This window comes from Phalangium opilio, unplaced genomic scaffold (assembly GCF_054372755.1).
Source record: "Phalangium opilio isolate 3A_F unplaced genomic scaffold, DU_Popi_V2 ptg000045l_1, whole genome shotgun sequence".
Taxonomy (NCBI): Eukaryota; Metazoa; Arthropoda; class Arachnida; order Opiliones; family Phalangiidae; genus Phalangium; species Phalangium opilio.
In genome coordinates this window covers 4,038,977-4,061,083 of record NW_028324168.1, presented here as the reverse complement: position 1 = coordinate 4,061,083, position 22,107 = coordinate 4,038,977, and the positions used below count along the sequence as shown (strand labels likewise).

General features: G+C 34.9%; 4 protein-coding genes and 2 long non-coding RNA genes across 7 annotated transcripts; 1 reads left to right on the top strand and 5 right to left on the bottom strand.

Moving 5' to 3' along the window:
- Window positions 1-324: 324 nt before the first annotated feature.
- LOC149676852 (uncharacterized) lies at window positions 325-1,264 on the top strand. Its single transcript, XR_016366632.1, has 2 exons — window positions 325-716; window positions 959-1,264. It is a non-coding gene; the product is annotated as an uncharacterized LOC149676852 (long non-coding RNA).
- Window positions 1,265-3,702: 2,438 nt separating this feature from the next.
- Window positions 3,703-4,058, bottom strand: LOC149676851 (uncharacterized). The gene is made up of 2 exons (XR_016366664.1): window positions 3,863-4,058; window positions 3,703-3,793 (listed from the first exon to the last, which is right to left on the bottom strand). It is a non-coding gene; the product is annotated as an uncharacterized LOC149676851 (long non-coding RNA).
- Window positions 4,059-9,107: 5,049 nt separating this feature from the next.
- On the bottom strand, window positions 9,108-10,052 carry LOC149676850 (uncharacterized). Its single transcript, XM_089838560.1, has 4 exons — window positions 9,859-10,052; window positions 9,642-9,702; window positions 9,269-9,571; window positions 9,108-9,202 (listed from the first exon to the last, which is right to left on the bottom strand). Exons 1-4 carry the CDS (start codon window positions 9,868-9,870, stop codon window positions 9,108-9,110), a joined length of 471 nt encoding a protein of 156 aa, XP_089694686.1. The 5' UTR covers window positions 9,871-10,052.
- Window positions 10,053-11,770: 1,718 nt separating this feature from the next.
- On the bottom strand, window positions 11,771-12,901 carry LOC149676849 (uncharacterized). Its single transcript, XM_089838455.1, has 5 exons — window positions 12,745-12,901; window positions 12,495-12,558; window positions 12,087-12,422; window positions 11,936-12,009; window positions 11,771-11,861 (listed from the first exon to the last, which is right to left on the bottom strand). The coding sequence occupies exons 1-4, from the start codon at window positions 12,754-12,756 to the stop codon at window positions 11,957-11,959; spliced, it is 465 nt and encodes a 154-aa protein (XP_089694581.1). The 5' UTR covers window positions 12,757-12,901; the 3' UTR covers window positions 11,771-11,861; window positions 11,936-11,956.
- Window positions 12,902-15,752: 2,851 nt separating this feature from the next.
- Window positions 15,753-17,715, bottom strand: LOC149676848 (uncharacterized). Of its 2 annotated transcripts, XM_089838414.1 has the most exons (4): window positions 17,123-17,715; window positions 16,726-17,036; window positions 15,920-16,639; window positions 15,753-15,847 (listed from the first exon to the last, which is right to left on the bottom strand). In XM_089838414.1, exons 2-3 carry the CDS (start codon window positions 16,735-16,737, stop codon window positions 15,995-15,997), a joined length of 657 nt encoding a protein of 218 aa, XP_089694540.1. In that variant the 5' UTR covers window positions 16,738-17,036; window positions 17,123-17,715; the 3' UTR covers window positions 15,753-15,847; window positions 15,920-15,994. The 2 variants fall into 2 exon arrangements, with proteins under 2 accessions (XP_089694540.1, XP_089694539.1); XM_089838413.1 differs by having other exon boundaries at window positions 16,726-17,715.
- Window positions 17,716-20,623: 2,908 nt separating this feature from the next.
- On the bottom strand, window positions 20,624-21,771 carry LOC149676847 (uncharacterized). The gene is made up of 2 exons (XM_089838484.1): window positions 21,580-21,771; window positions 20,624-21,022 (listed from the first exon to the last, which is right to left on the bottom strand). Exons 1-2 carry the CDS (start codon window positions 21,589-21,591, stop codon window positions 20,726-20,728), a joined length of 309 nt encoding a protein of 102 aa, XP_089694610.1. The 5' UTR covers window positions 21,592-21,771; the 3' UTR covers window positions 20,624-20,725.
- Window positions 21,772-22,107: the final 336 nt, after the last annotated feature.

The window sequence follows — 22,107 nt, the reverse complement described above, 5'->3', positions numbered from 1 at the left end:
GTACTTTCTCTCGAGTTGATTCCATCACGAAACGGTTAGTTATTTAGTTGGTTAGATAGTTTTGAATTAATTTCCTCTAATAGAAGTTAAATTGTTTTATTTGCGTTAATTTAATATTGTTCTGTGAAGTGAAATTGTTGATTTTTAATTTGTTTTCTTTCTGTTTGTTTTTAATTGATACACAGTGATTATAAAATTTCAAGTTCGTATTAATCGACCATCCGTCAATTAAGATGAATTCAAATTATCCAGGAGATGTTTATAATTCATTGTCAGCTATATTATTTAATGAAGGTTACGATGATGACGCTGTAAGTTTTTATTTATTTATTTATTTCTGCCTGCCAATTTTGGGCTTTGATTGCGATGCTTACGACGCTATGATCTCGGTGGTTTTAAACCTTCAATATGATTGAGATTGACATCGGTTTATTTTGTTTTCGTCTATAATTTTTGGTGGCTTTGGAGCTTACTCAAGTTGCTTTCGATTGGATTTTTGATATTTTTTCAATATTTCCGATTGCTGGCGATAGATTTTGAAATTTCCTTGCATTCGAGAGTTTTGATTATTATTGTTGTTGTTGACAAGTGAGAGAGAGTGCAATTATTTTGATTCTTGTTCCAATGGCTGACATGATTGTCGACTATATTTTGAGGTTATTGGTAGATTTGGTGGTATTTTTAAGCCTTTTAATATGCATTCAAAGGATATGGTGGTAATTTTGATCTTCTTTCTATGGTTTTATTTGTTTGCTTTTATTTGGTTCTGAACTGCAGCTTTGGTGACGGATTATGCCTTTTTCTATTGATTCAAGTGATCATTAAGCGACTTATTTTGGAGTTTGGCTTTGTTTGGTGGTGTTTTAAGCCTTGAATTAATTTTTTCTGGCGTTGGCAATTGCTATTTGCATTATTTTCAAGTTCTAAGTCCATTTTTTTGTTGGTATTTCTTTAAAAGGACGGCATATACCGTCGCAAAAACGTGGAGCACAAGTACAGGACCTTGATGTTAATCGTATCCATTTGCCACGCCCTTTTTGTATCCGGATATATTCAAGTTTATAGCATTTTTCATTACTGGAACAGAAGTTTATGATAGAACTGAACTGAACTACTTCAGATGGATATATGGTTCCTTTTCGTGGCATTTCAAATAACTGTCTGTAAATAATTTATTGTAACAAGTAATTAATTACTTCATTGTCTTATGGCGTAATAATATAAATTAATAATGATTTTATAAAATAAATGATTTTATTAATTATATTTGATTGTTTTTTAAGTAGTTTAATCATGCATGTGGGTACTAAGTAGACTTTAATTTGAAATTAATATAATAATTAAATACTTTAGTTAGCGGTGTTTTATTTAGCAACAAATTTAATTTAAATGAAGTTAGGCACTTTAGTATTTAGTAAGTCAATAAACTCTAACCTAACAAAGCAATAGACCAAATAATAGATAAACCATAAATAAAATCGTGTAAAACAAGTCTTAAGGTCATAGACACGGCCTAACTCAAAACAAGATCTTCTTCTTGAAAACTTTCATGAATTTCATACAAAACGTAGATATATACAGGGTGTTTCTGATAAGTCTGCATGCATAAATTAAGTGGGGATGTTCATTGGGAAATGAATTTTGAGTCAAAAATGTAACTTCTATCTATCTCCATTTTGTTTGCAATAAGGAACACTGTTTTCGAGTTACGATTTTAAGAGTGTTTTAGGGATGACCCCTTAAGTAAATTAGAAATCATTGTCTTAATAAGGTTTCTAATTAATTAAATTTAAGTGGTCATCCGTAAAATTAATACTCTGGATGCAATCTTAACTCGATTTGAAACAGTGTCCCTTATGGCAATCAAAATGTAGATAGAAGTATAGAACATTTTCGACTCAAAATGGATCTCCCAATTTATGCATGCAAACTTATCAGAAACACCCTGTAGGCCCATATAAGTTTGGTGACCCTAACTGAATTTCCGAAAATTTTAGAGGAAATTTAGGCATAAAATCACAGTATTTAATATTGATACAAAGTGTAACTAAAAATTTCTGGTTTAAGGAGTTTCCGGTACAAAGAACCTCTTTAAATTGTTACTTCTTTATTATAAAATAGTAGAGAGGGTTATTGAGCTTTCATCCATTATTATTGTTATTATTGTTGGTGTAATTTGAAGCCAAGTTACCTTATTGTCATCTTATAGCATTATTTCTTATATTATATAAAATATAATAGAATTTTTTTTACAAAAGTAAACTTTTCAAAACCGATTTCCATTCCAAAAGAATTTATTTTATTTCATATTTTTTTTATTTCGTAAGTTATTGTTTGTGATTATATAATTTTTTTTTAACTTCTATTGTATTTATCGAAAGAATTTAGGCTTGAATATGTTAAGCAGTTTCTTAAAGTGATAGTCGTTGATTACCTGTAATTCAGAATGCTTTGAAAGGTGTTGGTAAGTACCGACGATTACTCTGAGTGAATTTCCATTGACCACTCATTTTTTATAGCAAGGAGTATTGATTGTAAGTATGGAGTGGAAATAAGTATGTGCTGAGAATACTATGGGATTTTAACTCTAAAAAATTGTAGGGTTAGTTTAGATAAGTGACGTCAGAAATTGCTGAAATTTTTGAAATCTCAAAAGCTGATTAAAATAAAAAATCCCCCAAAAATAAGGGATATTTTGCGTAATTTTGGTAGAGAGGGGGAGTGAACTTTGTATCCCCAACGTTGGGGGCAAATATGTAAGAGAGAATACTATATACCCCCGGAAGGGGGGCATCACTAAGGTTATGACGTTATCATATATGGGAAAGAAATTATAGATAAAAATTAATTTAACCATATTATGCGACTATCTCTTAAAAGGTTTCAGAGTAGGCCTATAGAGTAATAACAATGGACTCGTAATTTTAGTTTTCTATAAAATCGTGGCTTGTCCGGCCATATAATTTATTGAACAATATCTTTTTTTTAAAGTAATTTGAAGAAAAAGATTTTACAATAGATGGAAATTCCGAATCAAATCAATCGAAGAAATTGAGGTCGATAATTTTTTTATCTCCATGTGTGGTGTCCTAACTCCAAATCTGTCACGATCCAATCTGCATTTTTAAAGAGAAAAGAGTGAAAGTGGTGCCTGCCGGTTAGCGATTGTGTTTCTTAAACCGGTTTAAAAATTAAAAATATTTTATAGTGCATTATAATTTCCATAGAGGGAGCTTATTCGTTAGAAATGTTAAAGAAAAGGAGGGAAAGTCGGAGTTCGTAATAGTGGCGACGTCTGTTTTTTAAACCGTGAACTAATAACCTAAATATTTAAAGTTTTATAATATGCTATAATGACAATAGAGGGAGCTTATTCGTTAGAAATGCAAGAGAAATGGGAGGAAATAGTGCTGGTTAGTAATAGTGGCGACATCTATCTTTTAAACCGTGAGTTAAAAATTAAAGTATTTTATAGTGCACTAAAATGACAATAGAGGGAGTTTATTTGGTATAATTCCTTGGTGTTTTGCTTCAAAATTTAACCGGTTTAGTAAAGGAAAGTGGAAGGTAAGGTCTTTGTTGCCCACAATCTCACGTACCCAATATCAATGTTTCGTCTTTAGAAAATAAGTTGGTTAGCAACACGCTCTATTTTACCCTCTCTAATTATGAAAGGGTCTATTTTATACTTACATTAAGCTAGTACTTGTTTAACCAGCGATAATTGGGGCAGCGAGGAGTCCAGGAGCGGCGATGGACTTGACTCCAATAGCAGCTGGGGCGTGAAGAAGGGCTGCAATTATAAACACAACCCTTTAATATAACAATCCCTCAAAGAAATTTAATATTATTTTGGTCATACTTGGGCCGGCGACAACGGTGCGAAGAGCTGGGGCAGCAAGAACTGGGGCGTGAATGGCACGGAGACCCAATGGGGCAGAAAGTAGGGTTGGTCCGGCAAGGATACCAGCTGGGGCCAGAGCAGGGGCGGCGATAACTCCTGGGGCAGACAGAAGAGTTGGGCCAGCAACTACACCAGCGTGGGCGTAGGCAACCATGGCGAGGGCAAGAAGGGCAACCTAGAAGTTAAGTACCGGATATCAGGGATAAGTACTTGCGTACAATTACAACCAACTTACGAAGGAGTTCATATTGAGAGAGATTGTGAAGTTTCAGAGGTAAAACTGAATATGATTACCATACAGAATAGGGGTCCTTATATACCAAAATGTTACAGCTGGTTCTGACCTTTTACGTTCATCAAACTAAAGATCAAGTCTGTGTCTCTCTTCAAAATAAAAAAAATCTTCTTTCTTACATTATAAATTTTAAAATTTAAAGTTCTTTCTCCACCCATTTAAAAATTTTAAAATTTCGTTCAAGGATCCTTTAACCCCGTTTAATATATTTTAAAGTTTAACTACGCAATAATCTTCCTTATTAATAATTTTTGAGGGGCATATGTCTGGGTATCACCTCGGATTATTATCGATATCACGAAAAAGCTAATAACTTGAAAGGTTTTCTTTGTAAAGACTCGGAAACTTCAAGTCAATACGAAGCAAGCGCGAGATTAATTCGTGATTATCACGTGCCCAGTATGTGATGTGAGAAATTCTAGGTCGATCGTGACGCCAATGGAGTCCAATACTTTAACTGAATGTTCATGGTTAATCTCTAGTTATAAGTGAAAGCGTAAAATTTTTAGTTGGTAGTAGCAGGGATAGATTTAATTTTAGAAGTAGGAATTGAGAACGGTATTTACTTCAGTCCGACTCATAGCCCAGTATAAAGCCCCTCCCTCCAACACGTAGCGAAAAGTTTAAATAATCTTATTGGCTCACTTAAACTACGTTTTGATGACGTTACTGACGGGGACGGCGAAAAATACGTAATTCCTTTTCACCTCTGTCGTTATGACCCGCCTCTTCTTTCATACCCCCCCCCCGTCCCGTGGAAGGGGGTCCTGGACTTTGACGCGCGCCCAGATTACTCTATTCTCCATTCCTACTTCAAAAATTAAATCTATCCCTGGTGTTTACGATGCGTTTAATTGGTGTTACCGTCGACCTAGAAATTTGTACAGCCTACATACAATATGAAGGCTTTTATGTTATTTATTATTTCTAAACGCTTTTTAAGATTTAGAAATACTTAAAATTAAGTATTTTATTTTATGCTAAGCGGATCATATTACCACACCCCGTAAAGTTAGATTTAAATATTTTTTCTTTTGCCAAAATTGGTCTAGAAACTCGGTTTGCTTACGTGGGAGTGAGAAGCAGGGGGCCCATAGATGCTATAATTCCTATAAAATCCCATATTTTTGAACCTCAGGATTTTTTATATTTGAAATCCAATTTTTTATTTGAGATTTTTCTACATAGTTTAAGCCAATATAAGTATTATCAAAAGTGGATGAGAGGAAAAGTATGAAAATGACCAAAAGTCGCGAGTCATCAGAGTTTCGCCGTAGTTGACCGTTTTATTGGCGTAGCTATACTGGGACTGTTCACTCCCTTAAAATAGGTCTTGTGTTAATTCGCGGTTACGCGGTTACCGTCGTCTGCTATTGTGTAATCTCGGTAATTTAGCTATAGCGCGAGCAGCTTGCGTCGTGATGCGCGTGATAGAGTGGGCTATGGTTAAACCAAGGAGCATAAATGTCTGAACTACTTTCAGTTGCGAGTTTGCAAGTCCATCAGTCACTAGTAAACTAAATAATTATTGGCGAAACTTTGATGTCCGCGTTTTTTAACACAGGCTCTATGGCCATTGTCATACTTTCCCTCTCATCCACATTTGGTATTATAAATGATCATAATTTTTAGTCCTATATTTTCCTATAAAAACTCATCTTTCTATAATATTTAATATTTTGCGACTATCCCTTTTAAGAGTCCCAATTTTTAAAAACAAAAATTAACCAAATCCTTTTGTTCTTTCGTAATACAGCCCAAGTGTTTAAAACTTATATTTTTATTTTTAAGTAAAATCCACTAAGACACTAAGAAAAAAGTAACTTTTATCTATCTCTGGGTGGGTCGCTTTCCATCTTATTAACCTTACTTTTCAAAAATATAAGTTTTAATAAAGATTTTATTAAGATATAGTGGAAGACCTTCGAAAGTTCGGCTCACGCCCTAATAAAAATCTGGCAAAATTTAGTTTTTATTTATTTTTTTTAATGAAACCCAGTTTTTACCGGTTATAACCAGTTCTCCCTTAAGTTAATAGCGGTTTTCACTTTTTTTATTGACCATGAAAATATTAGACGATTTAAAATTCCCTACCTGTTATCAAGAATATTAAAATTTAGAAATTAATGCAAACGTAGGAAGTTTTTGTTTAAAATTATTTTAGCTACTTCAGTTATAAAATTGCTTATTTGAATTTAAATTTAAGAATGAATGTTACTGCAGTTTTTTTTTGGTTCAGTTTTGTTCCCCATTGCAGGGAGCCCAGCGGTCCTATAAAATCCCATATTTTTTAACCTGCCCTATATTATCCTATAATTTCATGTAAGGTCCTATAATATCATATATTTTTGACTTAGTTGAAGCAAGTTTTTGTATAGTTAGCATGAAATTTACCAAAATTTAGCTCTTTTATCGAGATCACATTTAGCTCTTTTATCGAGATCACATTTAGCTCTTTTATCGAGATCACATTTAGCTCTTTTATCGAGATCACATTTGACTTGACACCGAAATTGTTTAGCTCTCTCAGGATATTTATTTATATTATATTTTAATTAAGTTCTTCTTTTCAAAGTGAAATTCAATTTGTTGTTATTATTATTATTTGGAGATTTTTCTACACATTTTAAGCCTAATATGGGCATTTTTAGTCTTATATTTTCCTATATAAAAACACATTTTTTTCTTATAAAATCCTATAATTCCCAGAAAAAAATTCCTATTTTTTCTTTTTTAAGGGATTTAAATTTTTGGTGATTTAGGCCTAGTAAAAACGATATTAATGCGAGACAACGTAATTTTAAATGATAAAATAATTTATTTTATTAATTTTCAATAGAAAATATAAACAACAATTTCCTAATTAGGGTTTTTAAGATTGGTAATCTTGAACCGAAGAATTCTTGGTAGAGTTCTAAGTAGATCTATGAATAAAATTAGAAAATATATATTAGTGAAACGAGAAATAAGTATTTCTGAAGTAACTTCAAATTAACCTTTAACTTACCACAAAACTTAACCAATAATCTTGGTACCGGCAAGACCGAGACCAAGTGGGGCTCCAGCGAGACCAAGACCAAGTGGCGCACCAAGAAGACCAGTTCCGACGGTTTTAAGACCAAGTGGAGCACCAAGACCAAGACCGAGGCCGAGTGGAGCACCAGCAAGACCAAGACCGAGTGGGGCACCGGCAAGACCGAGACCAAGTGGAGCACCAATAAGACCAGTTCCGACGGTCCTAAGACCAAGTGGAGAAGCCAAACCCAAAGCTGGGGCGGCCAAAAGACCAGCTGGAGCCAAGGCAGAGGTGGCCAATAGACCTGGAGCTCCGATTAAACCTGGGGCTCCGATAAGTCCTGGGGCGCCGATGATGCCAGCTCGGGCTCCCAATAGAGCTGGGGCACCGATGAGCCCAGCTTGGGCACAAGCCACCATGGCAATGGAAATAATAGCAACCTTTAAAGTTAAAGATTAAGTTACTTGAAAATTATAATCCAAGTAGTCCATCGTAACGTCAAGTACTCACGAAGGAGTTCATGTTTAAAGTTGGGTATGGTTTTCAGTTGATGGACTGAGTATAATTTAAATTGAAGATTGGGGTCCTTATATACCCAAAAATCTCCGGCTTAACCTTAACTAAATTGTCACATAAACAAAAACAATTTATTTATTTTAAAAATGTAGATTAATATTTGTAAACTTGGCGATACTTGTAATCTATCTCCACCCATCTGGAAATGACTGTCCTATCAACCGTAATCCTCAAGGACCTATTGGTCCTAACCCCTTTTTTGTGGGGGGGGGGGGTTCATAAAGGATAAATTTTATTTTTAATAATTAAACGATCGGTGTGTTAATACGCGTTTAGCCCAATTATATTTCTCTCGCTATATCTGGTTGATTATTATTTTTGGTTTTGTTGTCCGTACCAATTGAAGGATACGATATTTATCTGGGCTGAAAATTTGAATATTTGGACACGCCCTGAAGGACCAAAGCGAGGTGTTTTGTTGGAATTTTTGGCAGGGAGGAGGGGGCTATATTTTAGAGACTGTTTATTATTTTCCTTGATTTATGTAAGCATATTGTTTGTGTTTCTGTATGCCTAATTAGGAATACATACAGGTAATTGGGAACATTGTGTTATATCCATTTTCACTCAACGTATCTAATAGTGTGTGGGAAGAGCTAGACTTATGGTTATGCATGGCGAATTATACCACATCATTTCAAATTATAATAATGTTAAATCGTACGCATTTCAAGTATCATAGGTTTCTTTTGTACCTCTTCGTCGAAAATAATTCGGATTTCGTTAGTTTTTTTCGGTTCTTGGTAATCGAAGGTAGCATGTCTCCTGGGCTCTTTCTTACTGCCATATTTTCTGTAATTACTGTTTGCATTACTCATAGTCTATAAATTTAATTTTCATTTGGAATTTTCATGGAAATATGATTTCTAAAATAGCAAAAGTCTAGAAATATTTAGAAGTTGGATCGTATGTTTATACAATGAACTTGAATCAATTTTTTTTTCATATACGTCAGTGTTTTAAAAGCAGGTGTAAGAGAATGCATTTACCTCCTCATAACCTTCAATAAAATGTTATTGTGCTGTAGAATTGACCTTCCTAGTCAAGGTAAATTTCCCTTTCAAGTCTTCTATGGTCAATCATGTGATTTTATTTTGCAACGAAATAGAATGAAACTTAGGCCTAATTGATAGCAAATAAATATGCTTAATTCAACAAATCGAACTTAAGACAACAGTATTTAAAATCATATAATAATTTATCTTTTATTGCTTTCAATAACTTTTATCAGAAGTAATTAATATTAACAAGAGATAAACATTCCGAATTATGGGTAGAGAAATTTTTGAGGTCGCACATCTAGAAGTTAGTTGTATTTAACCGATGATGGTTGGGGCACCGTAGACACCTGGGGCAGCGATGCTCTTAACACCGATGGCTGGGGCTCCAATAACTCCGGAAGAAAGAAGGGCTGGAAAGAAAGGTAAAAATTTAGCCCTAGCTTCAAAATGCAAACAGGGTTAATAATCGAGCTTACTTGGTCCAGCAACGACACCTGGGCCGGCAACGAGACCGGGGGCAACGACGGATCGGAGACCGACAACACCTGGGTGGGCAACGAGACCGGGGGCAACGACGGATCGGAGACCAACAACACCTGGGTGGGCAACAACACCGGGAGCGACAACGGATCGGAGACCGAGTGGAGCGTTCAAGAGACCGGCGTTCAATAGAGCTGGTCCACCGATGATGGGTCCTCCAACGATGCTACGGACTCCGAGAACTCCGGGAGCGGCGATAACTCCAGCTGGGGCACCGATGATTCCAGAGGAAAGAAGGGCTAAGAGAAAGGTGTCATGTTTAGTACCTTCCAAATTGCACCTCTTTGGGGACTTGGAGACAGGACTTACTTGGGCCAGCAACGACTCCAGCGTGAGCATAGGCCACAAGGGCGAGGGAAAGTACGGCAGCCTATGACGAAAAAAACAAACCCAAACCATAAATAACAACAAAGACGAAGACATAATTACCGGGAATGGTTTAATCCTCTCACAAGTACTTTGACAAATAATCACAAGTACATTGATGAAGGTTTTTTTTAGGTAACATATCCAAAAAGAAACTCACAAAAGCGTTCATGATGAGAGAAAGTTGAGTTAGTTTCAGTGCAAAATCTGAATCTGATTTTTCAACCGAAAATCTGTCCCTTATATACTGCGAAAATTTCTGCAATCCCAAGTTTCTAACTGTATATCAACTGCTTGACCTTTTGCGTAACTCTTTAGTATAATTGAGACTAAAGTTAACAAGCTAAAAGATGATTTTTTTTAATGCAGCTTTGCACCTGTTAATGAAAATTAATCTCCACCCAATAAATTCTTTTGGATTCGAGACCGTCTCTTACCCAAGGATGCTCTAACCCCTTTTTTCTTAGTTTCCAACCAGTGAGGGGAAGGTTTTGTGCAATTTTATTTTCATTTAGTTTTTTTTTTAAGTAAAGCGAAGAAAGAGTTGGCCCGGATCACCTCGGTCCGTTTTATAAATTTTTTTCCTTTCGACCAATCAAAATAAGCACGAGGGAGATATATTCTGAAATATTCACGTGTTATCGGGGTAGGCGGGGTCAAGTTTCGTCGTGTTTAAAAATTTTGAGGGATCTTATTGAGAATAATTTTCATTTTACTTCCGAGTTTTGTCGGGTTAACATTAATTTATTTTATTGAAAAAAGATACGTGCATATTTGGAATTTTAAATTTGTGGATGCTGTTTCTATGTCTATACACTCAATGCATTTTGTAGGTATAGTTATTTTTAACTATTACCTCTCTGAAAGTAGTTAAATTAGCTCCTTTTTAGATACCAAGCTAAAAGTGAATTTTTTTCCTTCATAATTTGGAATAGTTTTAAAGTCCATTTCTCCTTAAGTCTTACTTGTTCAGTTAGGTATTTTTTGCAACGATAAGGGGAGACGATGCTTTTCTAAATTCTCTGATATGCAGTCTTAAGTCTTCGATAAGTTGTGGATTATTATATCTATTTTTGCCTAAAAGAAAATGCTTTCGAAGCATATATGCCTAGGCCCATTTATCTCATTTGATAACTTTAATTTTGTTTCATAATTATCCACTGAACGAAATTTAATAGATACGGAGTCTTATTTAATTTAGTCGTGAAATTTTTAAGGTTTTCCCACAAAGTCTTACGATAAAATTGAAACTATATGGTCAGTAGTCCTATATTTCACACTTCCATTTTAAAGTCAGATATTTCAGTACTGCAAATTATTTTAGTACTTACTGAAGTGAAAAAGAATAGGCCTACCAATGCAGGAAGTTTGAATTATTGCCTATCGATTGCTCCCATTTTCAGACTTCTACGTTGCATACGTTTCCAGCAAAATTCGTTTTGGAAACAATAGATGACAACCCTAACTTGGAACAGTTAGCCCTAAAATGAAACACCAACTTCCTAACTTTGAACACCCAAATAAAAATGCTAGAAATCCAATATGGAGTAGCTAATGTAAGCAAATACCTATACTGAAAGAAAGTCATCCTTAAACTTAACAGTTAAATTTTAACTAAATTCAGCTTCATACTCAAAACAAATTAAGTTGTATAAGTGTTTCTAATGTATAGAAAATTTTCCAAAACCCACTTTTTCACACCTGAACTATTTAGAATATTATTAATATTCGGAAATAATTTGTTATTGCTACCATCTCCCTTTTAAGGAAACGTAAAATAAGTCCTTCGTCAATTATACACGCACCCACCCTATAGCTTGTTTCTCGCTAAGTTAAAACGGTATAAACCAGTTTAATCTAGCCATTGAATAAAAAAAACATCGCTAAATCAAGGTCTTATGAATAATTTAAAAATTATATCCCAATTCCCCAACCTGATTCTCCATTGTATTTAAGCTAGTTTATATGCTTAATTATATAGTATAGGAATTTAACAAGACAGTATATATATATATATTTTTAAAATCATTAGAATAATTTATTTTTTATTGCTCATAACTTTTTGTAAATTTGGTTTTTTTTGCAAAGAGATATTAACAATAATAGAGAAGAAGTGGACCGAATTATTTGAGCGTGAAGAAAGGAGGCTTCGTTGAAATTCTCCTGTTAATTAGAATTAAAAACTAATTAACTTTAATTATTTAAATTAAATTAAAGTATAGTCTAATGAGACTTACATTTCATCGAGGAAGGATTATTTACAAAATAGACTTGACTCCAATTGGGGCAGCGATACCAGAGGAAAGAAGAGCTGTAAACAAAATAGATCACTTATTTCCAGCCCTTTTTAAATTAACGTCGTCTGCTAAGGGGGGGGGAGTATCTTACTTGGGCCGGTAAGAGTACGAAGACCAAGACCAAGAGGAGCAGCGCTAAGGACTGGAGCGGAGGCGATGGACTTGACTCCAATAGGAGCAGCCAAACCGGAAGAGAGGAGAGTTGGGGCACCGATGATACCAGCGCTGCTCAAAAGTGGGGCTCCGAGGGTGGTACGGTAAGCCAATGGGCTAACCAAACCTGGGGCTCCGATGAGTCCGGAAGAGAGGAGAGTTGGACCTCCGATGATTCCGGAGTTGAGGAGGGTTGGACCTCCAATAAGTCCGGAACTGAGGAGGGTTGGTCCTCCGATGATTCCGGTGGTTGGGATTCCAGCGGAAAGGAGAGCTTTAAAGAAACCAAATCAAATCAACCCTTGCTCTACTCTATCCAAGCTTCGTAATAGTTTTAATATCATACTTGGGCCAGCGGCGATGGCACCAGCGTTGGCGTAGGCCACAAGGGCGAGGGAAAGGATGGCAACCTATAATAATAAAAGACGGGATATGAGTCATCGTGAAATTCATCAAGTTTCATGGTGTTACGGTTAAGATTTAACTAACTAGTCTATCGTTACTTAATTACACCAAGTAATTGTTGTTCAAGTACCGCGGTAATTATCCATTGGTTCGCATTAGCTATAGAAATATATCAGAAAATGTATACTTACAAAAGCGTTCATGATGAATTGGAAGGTTTTGGGTTAGCTTCAGTAACTGAATCTGAATTTTACAGCCTGAATCGTCTCCTTATATACCCTGGCAGATCGGGATAATTTTAAATGCACCAATATCTATTTGCAGATTGACCTTAAGCCGGCTGGGTTCCCTAATGTGCATCCGCCCATTTTTCATGGGTTTGTCGCGCTCCGATCTTACATGTCTTCATGCTTGTGTTTCAATTCCACACCCATATTATTTCTACTATCCCAAGGACCATAAAAAAGTGAAATTTTAATATTACTGATTTTCTTCTTCTTTTTTCAACTTCCCGGCAATGCTGGGTTGTCTCAAAGAAAGCAAAAAGTTCCCTCTTAGTAAGAGTTAGTCTAGGATAAATAATATTATGGATTTGAAGTCCAGATGATGTCAGATTTCAACCAGTGACAAAACGGATAAATTTAGTTTCCTAGCTTGTACCATTAAAGAACAATTAATGGAACTTCATGGTATAACTTTTACTTGTACAATCAAGTCCAGTAACGTTTAGTTTCATTAGGTACGCTCTATAATAAATATTTCGTAGGGTTTTTTTTTAAACCGCGTGGCGCCTAAATTTCATTAAGAATGTAGGAATTTTTTTATGAGATTCAAGTCCGTGTAATTAATAGTCCAAGACTTTCAGTTTGTCTCACGAAATCGCTACTTGTTTTTTTCTTAGCGCCCCAATTTAATGGCGGGTTAGTGGTTACTGTAACCCCTCGTTCTCTCCCCTTATTAGCCAATAGAAAATGTCCAAATTTTAAACTGTGCACGTGAAATGGACGAACGCGTTGTGTGCAACTGGAATGGCCACTCCCCGGCCCTCGAATTTTCAGAATTAAAAATTTATATCTTTTGAGTGATATTTTTAAGTTTTTTTCTGTAATATCTGATTAATTTTTTGCAATAGGTTAAAATTTCCTTGACAATATAAAATTCTATGAAAGGGCGCTGTCAAATTGTTAGTATAGACTAAATAAGTCCTGCAAAACAGAGTGTAGACAATTATCGCTAGCTGGAGCTGTAAGTCTCTAGCGATACGAAGTATAGGAAATTTCATACTTATGGAACTTATATATTTATTAACTTATATTTTATATTTTGAGAAATATATTTCATAAATTGCGTCATAAGAAAATCTCAATCACAAATAATAGTTTGAGGGTTTAAAAAATTACCTGCTCTTGATTTAAACGCTCCATTAAACTTGATAATTAATTAAAAACCTTTAAGGAAATTATCGCTAAATTAACTTTCTTTTCTTCTAAAAAAACTATACCGGGTTGAATTTCTTAAGGGCATAGATTATTTTTTTTTTTTCTTAGTTTCTGTTCCGGAATTATATTATCAAAGTGACACATTTCACTTAAATCCAGAGGGTTTTAAAGCAATTTTTTTTACAGTTTTCTAATATTTTCTGCTTCCGAAGTATGACGACCTTTTGACCTTTTTAGAACATGAAAATCTAATCCTATAACACGTTAGGGAAGTTTTACTATCAAAGTTAGCTTGGGTTTTAAAAATTTTATCAATTTTACATTTATACACGATCCCCTATTTCACCGACCGAAAAAAACCCCAAAAAAACCGCAATGAACCAAAGTTTGACCTCTGACCTTTATTCGGATGAAATTTACAACACCATAACCCTCATCCGTTACAAAATAACAACCAATATCTAGTGCCAAAGTTAAATAAACTACCTCGAAAGAAACAAATAAACAGCTTGATAAGATATATAACCTCTTTAGGTCAGGACGAAGTTAAGAAAAACTTACATAATTAGTATGCAATACGGATATTCTAGAATATTACTGTAATTTGAGGTTTTATTTTACCGATGCGATATTGGAATTTTAATAAAAATTATTGGATCTATACCAATATAATTTAAATCAAGGACATAATCTAGTATGGTGAGGTGACTATGCTGGTCTTACCCAACCTGTTTCAATCAGAACATATTACTTTATAGCTAGCTTAATCGGACTTGTTTAAAAAGATATAAACGCCTAAGGGATAAGTTCTTTCTTTGTTGAACAAAATAATTTAATCTGCCCCTTTAAATTGCAAATAATCATACGTTATTTTCTTTATAATATTTTAAAACATAGGTAGATAAATTCTATTATTTATAATTGAAATTTATATGTTCTCATGGTCATGTATTTTTTAAAAATTCCAAGGGCTCAAGGGTGAGGTCTAGGACGTTTTAAGCGTCATATAGTTAGGCTTAAAATCCTTGTCGTGTCGAATAGAAAAAAAATATGATTCTACTAATTTTTGGCATTGATGGGAATTTCTGAAAAACGAAATATATTTCTTTAAATTATCAAATCTTTTACCTAGTTATAATTTTAAATGTTTTCCTCATTTAATACCGCTTTTTTAACTGAAATATTAATTTAGCATTTAACGAAAGGTGTCAAGAATTTAGTTTTAATTTTTGCAATATTAATTAATTTATTTATTTTTTTCTAAGTAGTTTTCCGATAAAAGGTTTTAAATTAAACATATTTTTGATGTTTCCGGTAAAACCTTCGGTACGTAGTTCTATCAAAAATTCAGACTTATATTAAATTCAGGGTTGGAAGTAACTGAAATATTAAAGAAAATATGCTGAATTGAATAGGGAATTAGAACCATTTAAAGTGTGTGAATTAATTTTCATCAAATTCAAGGTGATATTAATCAGACAGACCTAAACTGAAATTTAATTTAATGTTTTGTAAGCTAATATATATTTTCAAATTATGTTAGCCTTGATGCGTGTTGATTTCTACCTATTTAATTGAACTAATTAGCGGAAATTCGGTTTGTTTTTTAACCAGAACGTTAATGGGGAAACTCAGGGCTGACTTCAATGGTATAAACCCTTTAATTAGGCCTAATTCTAATGCTCCTTAATTAGAGTCCAAATTGCAATCAACTTTAAAAAAACAACGACCAAAAATGTATGATTCAAACATAATAATTTAATATTTTGCTTTTTTGCTTTTTTACATTAAAAGTACATGTCTTAAGTTAGTTGTATAGAGTCTTGTTAAAACATCCAGAACGGTAACGAGGAACCTGTAAACCACATAAAATACGTAATTAATTACTGGTAATTAGTACATTAAATCTTTTTCTAAGAAGACTTACGTTTCCGCGGAGTTTCGGAAGATATTACACTGAAAAACTATAAGATTGAGGTCCCTGATGCTGGTCAAAGATTACTTAGTGGATGCTCTTGACTCCAATTGGGGATTGGGCAATGATTTGTTGTCCAACGAGTCCGGAGGAGAGAAGTGGGGCACCAATGGTACGAAGACCAAGACCTCCGTTGATAAGACCGGAGCTAAGAAGAGGAGCACCGATGGTACGAAGACCGACACCTCCGACGACTCCGGAGCTGATGATTCCGGAGTTCAAGTATTGGGGTTGGGCAATGGTGCGGAGACCAAGACCGGATCCGATGATGCCAGAGGAGAGGAGTTGGGGTTGGGCAATGGTGCGGAGACCAAGACCGGATCCGATGATTCCAGAGGACAAGAGTTGGGGTTGGGCAATGGTACGGTATCCACCAATAACACCTGGAGCGGCAACGAGACCACCTCCGATGATGCCAGAGGACAAGAGTTGGGGTTGGGCAATGGTACGGTAACCCCCAATAACACCTGGAGCGGCAACCAAACCTCCACCGACGAGACCGGAGCTCAAGAGTTGGGGTCCGACTAAACCTCCACCGACGAGACCGGAAGACAAGAGTTGGGGTCCAACGAGACCACCTCCGATGACTCCGGAAGAGAGGAGAGCGGGTCCGGCGACGCCGATGTTACCGGCGGTAGCGGCGGCCACGAGGGCGAAAGAAAGAACGGCTACCTGTAAAAGGATAGTCCATTGAGAGTTAGTCCATGGTGTAGTTGGTGTTCAAGTACCGAGAGAAGTTATCCTGGAGAGATACTTACGAAGGAGTTCATGATGAGAGTTGTTTTAGTTTCAGTGGTGAATCTGATTCTGATTTATCCATAGAATATCCGGTCCTTTTATACCCCCGAAAAACCAACTGAACCTTATCAAAAAACCTGATTACTCGAATTATTAGAAATCCTACACGCTAACAGACAGTTAACATTTCGAGGTTGTACACCTGCCTTACTTAAATGTGGTTAAAATTAAACCTTATTAACCAAGAACCAATTAAAATCTCCCGTTAACTCTTTTCTGGGACACTCGTTGCTCACCCTCTGGGCTTCATTTAGTCCTACGAAGATCACATCTGTACGAACCAATGAAAAAACACTGGCCATCACGCCAATATGTCCATGGTGGGTTATAGGAACACAAAACCGAAACCAGCTTTACCTCGACCCTAAGCCCCTCCTACCGGAGAAACACTTTGGCGTTTTTAGGGTTTGAAATACAAAATTCTAGAAATTTCTTTTGATGTTATATAAAACCTTCAATGTTGTCATGGCATATTGTACTGTAACGCTATTGTCGTCGATGCTGCAGAAGCTGAGTACTGCCATCGCATCAATTTCAAAGTAGTTCACCTCAACAAACATTGTCTTTCGAATCTTATTTTTTTCTTCTCTATGATTAAACACTTTCGATTTTGGCGAAAACCCGTACGTCTCTTGGTTGGGACGTCGAATTCACTTTCGCTTGAAGCTTCATCGTCGCGAGAGGTCTGTCTAGAGAACCTCAACGCTCTAGATCTCTCTCCGCGATTTCAATTTAATTCAGTTCGAAACTAACTTAAACTTTTTTAATTCAATTTATTACTTTAAATATAAACCTCATTTTTATTTAAAATACTTGAAATTAATTTCAATTTACACTCATGTCCAATTATGATCCTTCAAAAGTGGTTGTATTTTAAACCTTTGGGAAATGCAATGTATCGCGTTGAAAGGTATTTGGTAGCTGCTACAATTTTGCTTCTAGGTTTTTGAATAGTTTGTGTTAGTAATGAGTTGTAGAGTCGGGAAGTGTTTGTTTGAAAGATTGTTAGCTGTAATTTAGCGCTAGGTTATTGAATAGTTTAGTCTGTACAATTAGATGAAAGTCATAATTTGGTTGCTGGTGTCTTGTAGTATAGGTGTCTTTGGCATTAGATCATTTTTTGGGGTTAAAATTCACTGCGAAGGAGTAATTTTAGACTTTTTCAAACTTCGGTTTGCAGAAATCACTATTGAAATAATCGATTTCCGTTTAGAATTATCTTTAAATCTTAAAGTGAGAGACATTTATTGCTGAAGGCAAAATCAATTATTGATTTTTATCTCAATTTAATAGACCTATCGAGGTATCTTTATTTAAACGCGTTCAATATTAATAAGCGAACTTGTAAGTAACTAGTTAAGCCTATTTTTAATTTTAGGGTTAATAATTTAAATAAATTCCAATTTTATGTGTTTTATCATGTATGAATCCCCCATACAACACGATAATGTCGCAATCAGGCATATTACATATCTTAAGTATCAATCTTAAATTAAAATTGATCGATTTGATTTCGCAAACTTGCAGGAACATTTTTATACAACATTTAATTTCAACTTTAATTAAGGTCAAATTAAAGTTTTTATATAACAGCACCCACGGGTAACCTACTGAAAAAAATCCCAGAAACAACTTTGGTTTTGTACATTACATACATGTGACCGTGCGTTTTTGAAAGTTAGTACCCATGTTGATTCAGCTTTAATTCTAGAAAAAATTAATTAAAACAAATTAGGGCCTAACATTTAATAAAAAATTTTATATAACATTAGGAAAAAAATATATTCTAGTTATTCCTCAAGAAACATCGTCCTTGGGGAAAAATTCTCGGAATCGATTAAAAATACCGGCTTAATCGATTAAATTAATCGATTAATTTCAACTCTTGCCGGCCTTAATCGATTAAATAAATCACTTTCGCATCTAGGTAGCTTGAAAATCTTTCCTTGTGTTAATCATGCTTTTAGTTTTCCGAGACGTTTTTATCATTTTACGTAGGAAGTTAAAACGGTTTGATACCTTTTAAGTTGTCCCATATTTTACACGCCTTGGAAAGGTTGTTAACGAAACATTACTGTTACCAAGTGCTCTAGTTTAATTTTAAATCTCGTTCATTTGTCACCCAGGTTCTATTAGTATTTAGATTTTCATTTCACGTTGTTACCTTGGATAATCTTTTAGGGGTTTTTTCAATGTTTTTCAATCAACCTCCTTTTTGATTGCGATGACGATATGTGTTGCTATGGCCATGATATCTATATGGATTAAGCTAAATGGAATGTTTACTTTCATGTAGTGTCATTGGTTTTATCTATGTTAAGTAGGAAATGAAAGTTATTAGGATAAGGAAATGGGTTCAGATCATGGAAATGCTTTTTTGCATTCAACACTTTAATTGATTGTGTAGAACGTATCAGAGTTAATAGGGTTATTATGCTTGGAGTATATACTGCATATAATGTCTAGTTTCTTGTGGTATCATTGGTTTTTCGATGGTAAGTCTGAAACAAAGGTTATAGGGTCAATTAATTACCATATTGATAAAAATATTCGTTAAGCCTTTGTTTTTGAATTTTGAAACTTCGCGCGCGCTTTACCAATTGTTGTAGTGTCACGTGACTAGTCACTAGGATACCTATTGAATCATATATTTTTAAATATTTCAAGCAACTTTATAGGTATGAGGTATTCATGGCGATTCAGGCTTAATTCTATAAAAATTCAATCAAAACCAATTGGGGCCTAACATTTCAAAGGTTTTTATATATATCTTTTAGTTTAAACATAGAAGATCAAACCAGAAGTACAGTTAAAGGGAATATAACCACGTACGCCTAAAACACCAAATCTTCTTGAAAGCAAGAAGGTTTAAATACCCAGATAATCCCTATTTCTCTCTAAGCCTAAATCTTTCTCAAAGTATTTGAAAAACTGTAACGATTTTTCATTGGTTTAACCACACCCAATAACAGCGGCAATCTTCTGTTACATAATCTTAACGTTTATGTAACGACTAGCGTTAAAACCATGAACTATTTTAAATGTTTAAAGTTCACCGTAACGGATCCAGATGTCGCTACCCTTTTTAATATTAAATTAAATTTAATAATTTAATTAAAAAAAAGTCGAATAATATATTAACATACACAGAAGCTAGCGGGAGACCGAGAGATAATTTTTGACACTCTTAAACCTTCAGGCGGTTAAAATTAATGCTTTTATTTTATCAATTAAGAAATTTTAAAAGTTGCCTATTGAATTAATAATTAAAAATATTGACAGATTTACATTGTAAATTAGATCAGGGTTTGATGAAAACGTAATTATCTGATAGCGATGCTAATTAAGTATGTCGTGAAATGAAAGAGAATTGAAATATGCCGCTAAACTGGTTCATATTATTTATGCTTGTGTAAAAATTTAGCACCTTTCTTTTAATAATAGACGTAAAATAGGCCAAATTTAGACGTTTAAATTTACAAGTTTTTTATTGTTTTTTCCCCCTGATTTTGTGCAGTCGGCTCCCAACTTTTGTCGCTAGCAGTTAATTCGGCACTTTATGCGTTTTTCTTAAATATTTAGTTAACATTAGTTAATTAGACTTAAATTTAAGATACTTCGCGTGCGTGACTGGAATTAAGAGAGGTAACTACTAGTACTTTTAATTGGCTTAGGATTAATTTAAGTAATATGAATTGATACGAATATTACCCAAACATTGATAAATTCAAGGAAAATCAAAATATTTAAGAGTTTAACGATCAAAACAGAGTTTATTCATGAATTATAACAACCAAGTTACAAATATTTTTAACAAATGTAAAAGCGTATTGAACTAGGCGATGCGTGTGTGTTGATTTTTTTAATGTTTTAATGCCATGTATCAAAAAGTGTTGGTCGGTCAGTCAGTCAGTCAGTCAGTCAGTCAAGTCAGTCTTGTGCTCTTTCATTTAAATCGTTTTAAACGTAACGAACTCCAGCGCCGTACCCTTGATAGGTTCCAAGAGATCCAAGTCCATAACCAGTGGAATAAGCAGATGGTACGGAGGATACGATTCCAGCTTGTCCGAGGTTAGAGTAGGCACCAAGACCAGAGTAGGCGCCGAGTCCAGAGTAGGCTCCAAGGTTGGAATAGGCTCCCAATCCAGAGTATGATCCGAGTCCAGAGTAGGATAGGGCAGCTGGGGAACCGTAGCTGGCGTAGCTAACTGGGGTAGCAAGGGCGGTGGCTGCTAAGGCCAAGACAACGAGGGCGACCTGGAAAGTACGTGGAAGATTAGAATTAGTTTATATCGCTAAGCCTTTGTTTGAAGCAGTTATGCCAAGCCTTATTTTGTTCATGTGTTTTTGGGGACTCATTGTCTCTTTTAACTGTTCCAAATACAAAACGAAAGATATGCAAGTCATATATTACTATGCTTTGTATTTGTTGCGTTTCTTATTGTGACTCTATTGCGAAGACTTAAAAATATGGGGCAATCTTCATAATTAGGGCAAGTAGTTTCTCATGGTATCAATGATTTTGAAGTCTTTTATCATGGCAAACTATAACACTAAATTCTAAGAGCATCGTACCACCATTACTTGGACATTTTCAACCTATATTTCTCAAAAACTTCAAACTATTTGGTTTTTTTTAAGTGGAGCAAATACTCTACGCAACATTTAGTTTCTTGTGATATCAATAAATTTGAAGTCAAGTATATCATGGCAGGCACTGGAACATCCTATAACCAGTACTTGGCCATATTCGAGTAAAATTTCGTAATCCAATGATCACAAGTCCCCATTTAAGTAAAGTTAAAAGTACTTACTACGGAGTTCATATTTGCAAGTTGATTTCGGTTCGGTTAAGAATCTGGATCTGAAGATTCACATGTCCACGGGTCCCCTTATATAGTGGCCGATGGTAGCTTCTTAAACCACTAATGATGAATCTTCCTTCCACTTCATTTCCAAAAAAAAACACCCTTGACTTACGTAACCATTGGCTAGTATACCTGTTATCACACACCAACCCTTCTAGTTTTTATCTATGTATCAGGGACCCCCGTAGCAACCAAGTTATCGATGCGAATTCTTTATGGGCAAACGTTGTGGGTTTAAAAGTTTTCAAGGTCACACTGAGTAAGATGGTCCCCCTCTTGAATGAATAGGATAGATAGATGGCCTAAAATTAATATTAAGTACTTGGGGTGTTGGCTTTAGTAGCATCGTGTATTAAAAACAGAGAAAAAAAATTGTCTGAATGGACAGATGGCTTTGGTTTTAGTAAAAATGGTATGGGCATGCAGTAACGCCCCAAGCTGAACTTGTTTTTAGGTTGGGAACTTTCTCTACAG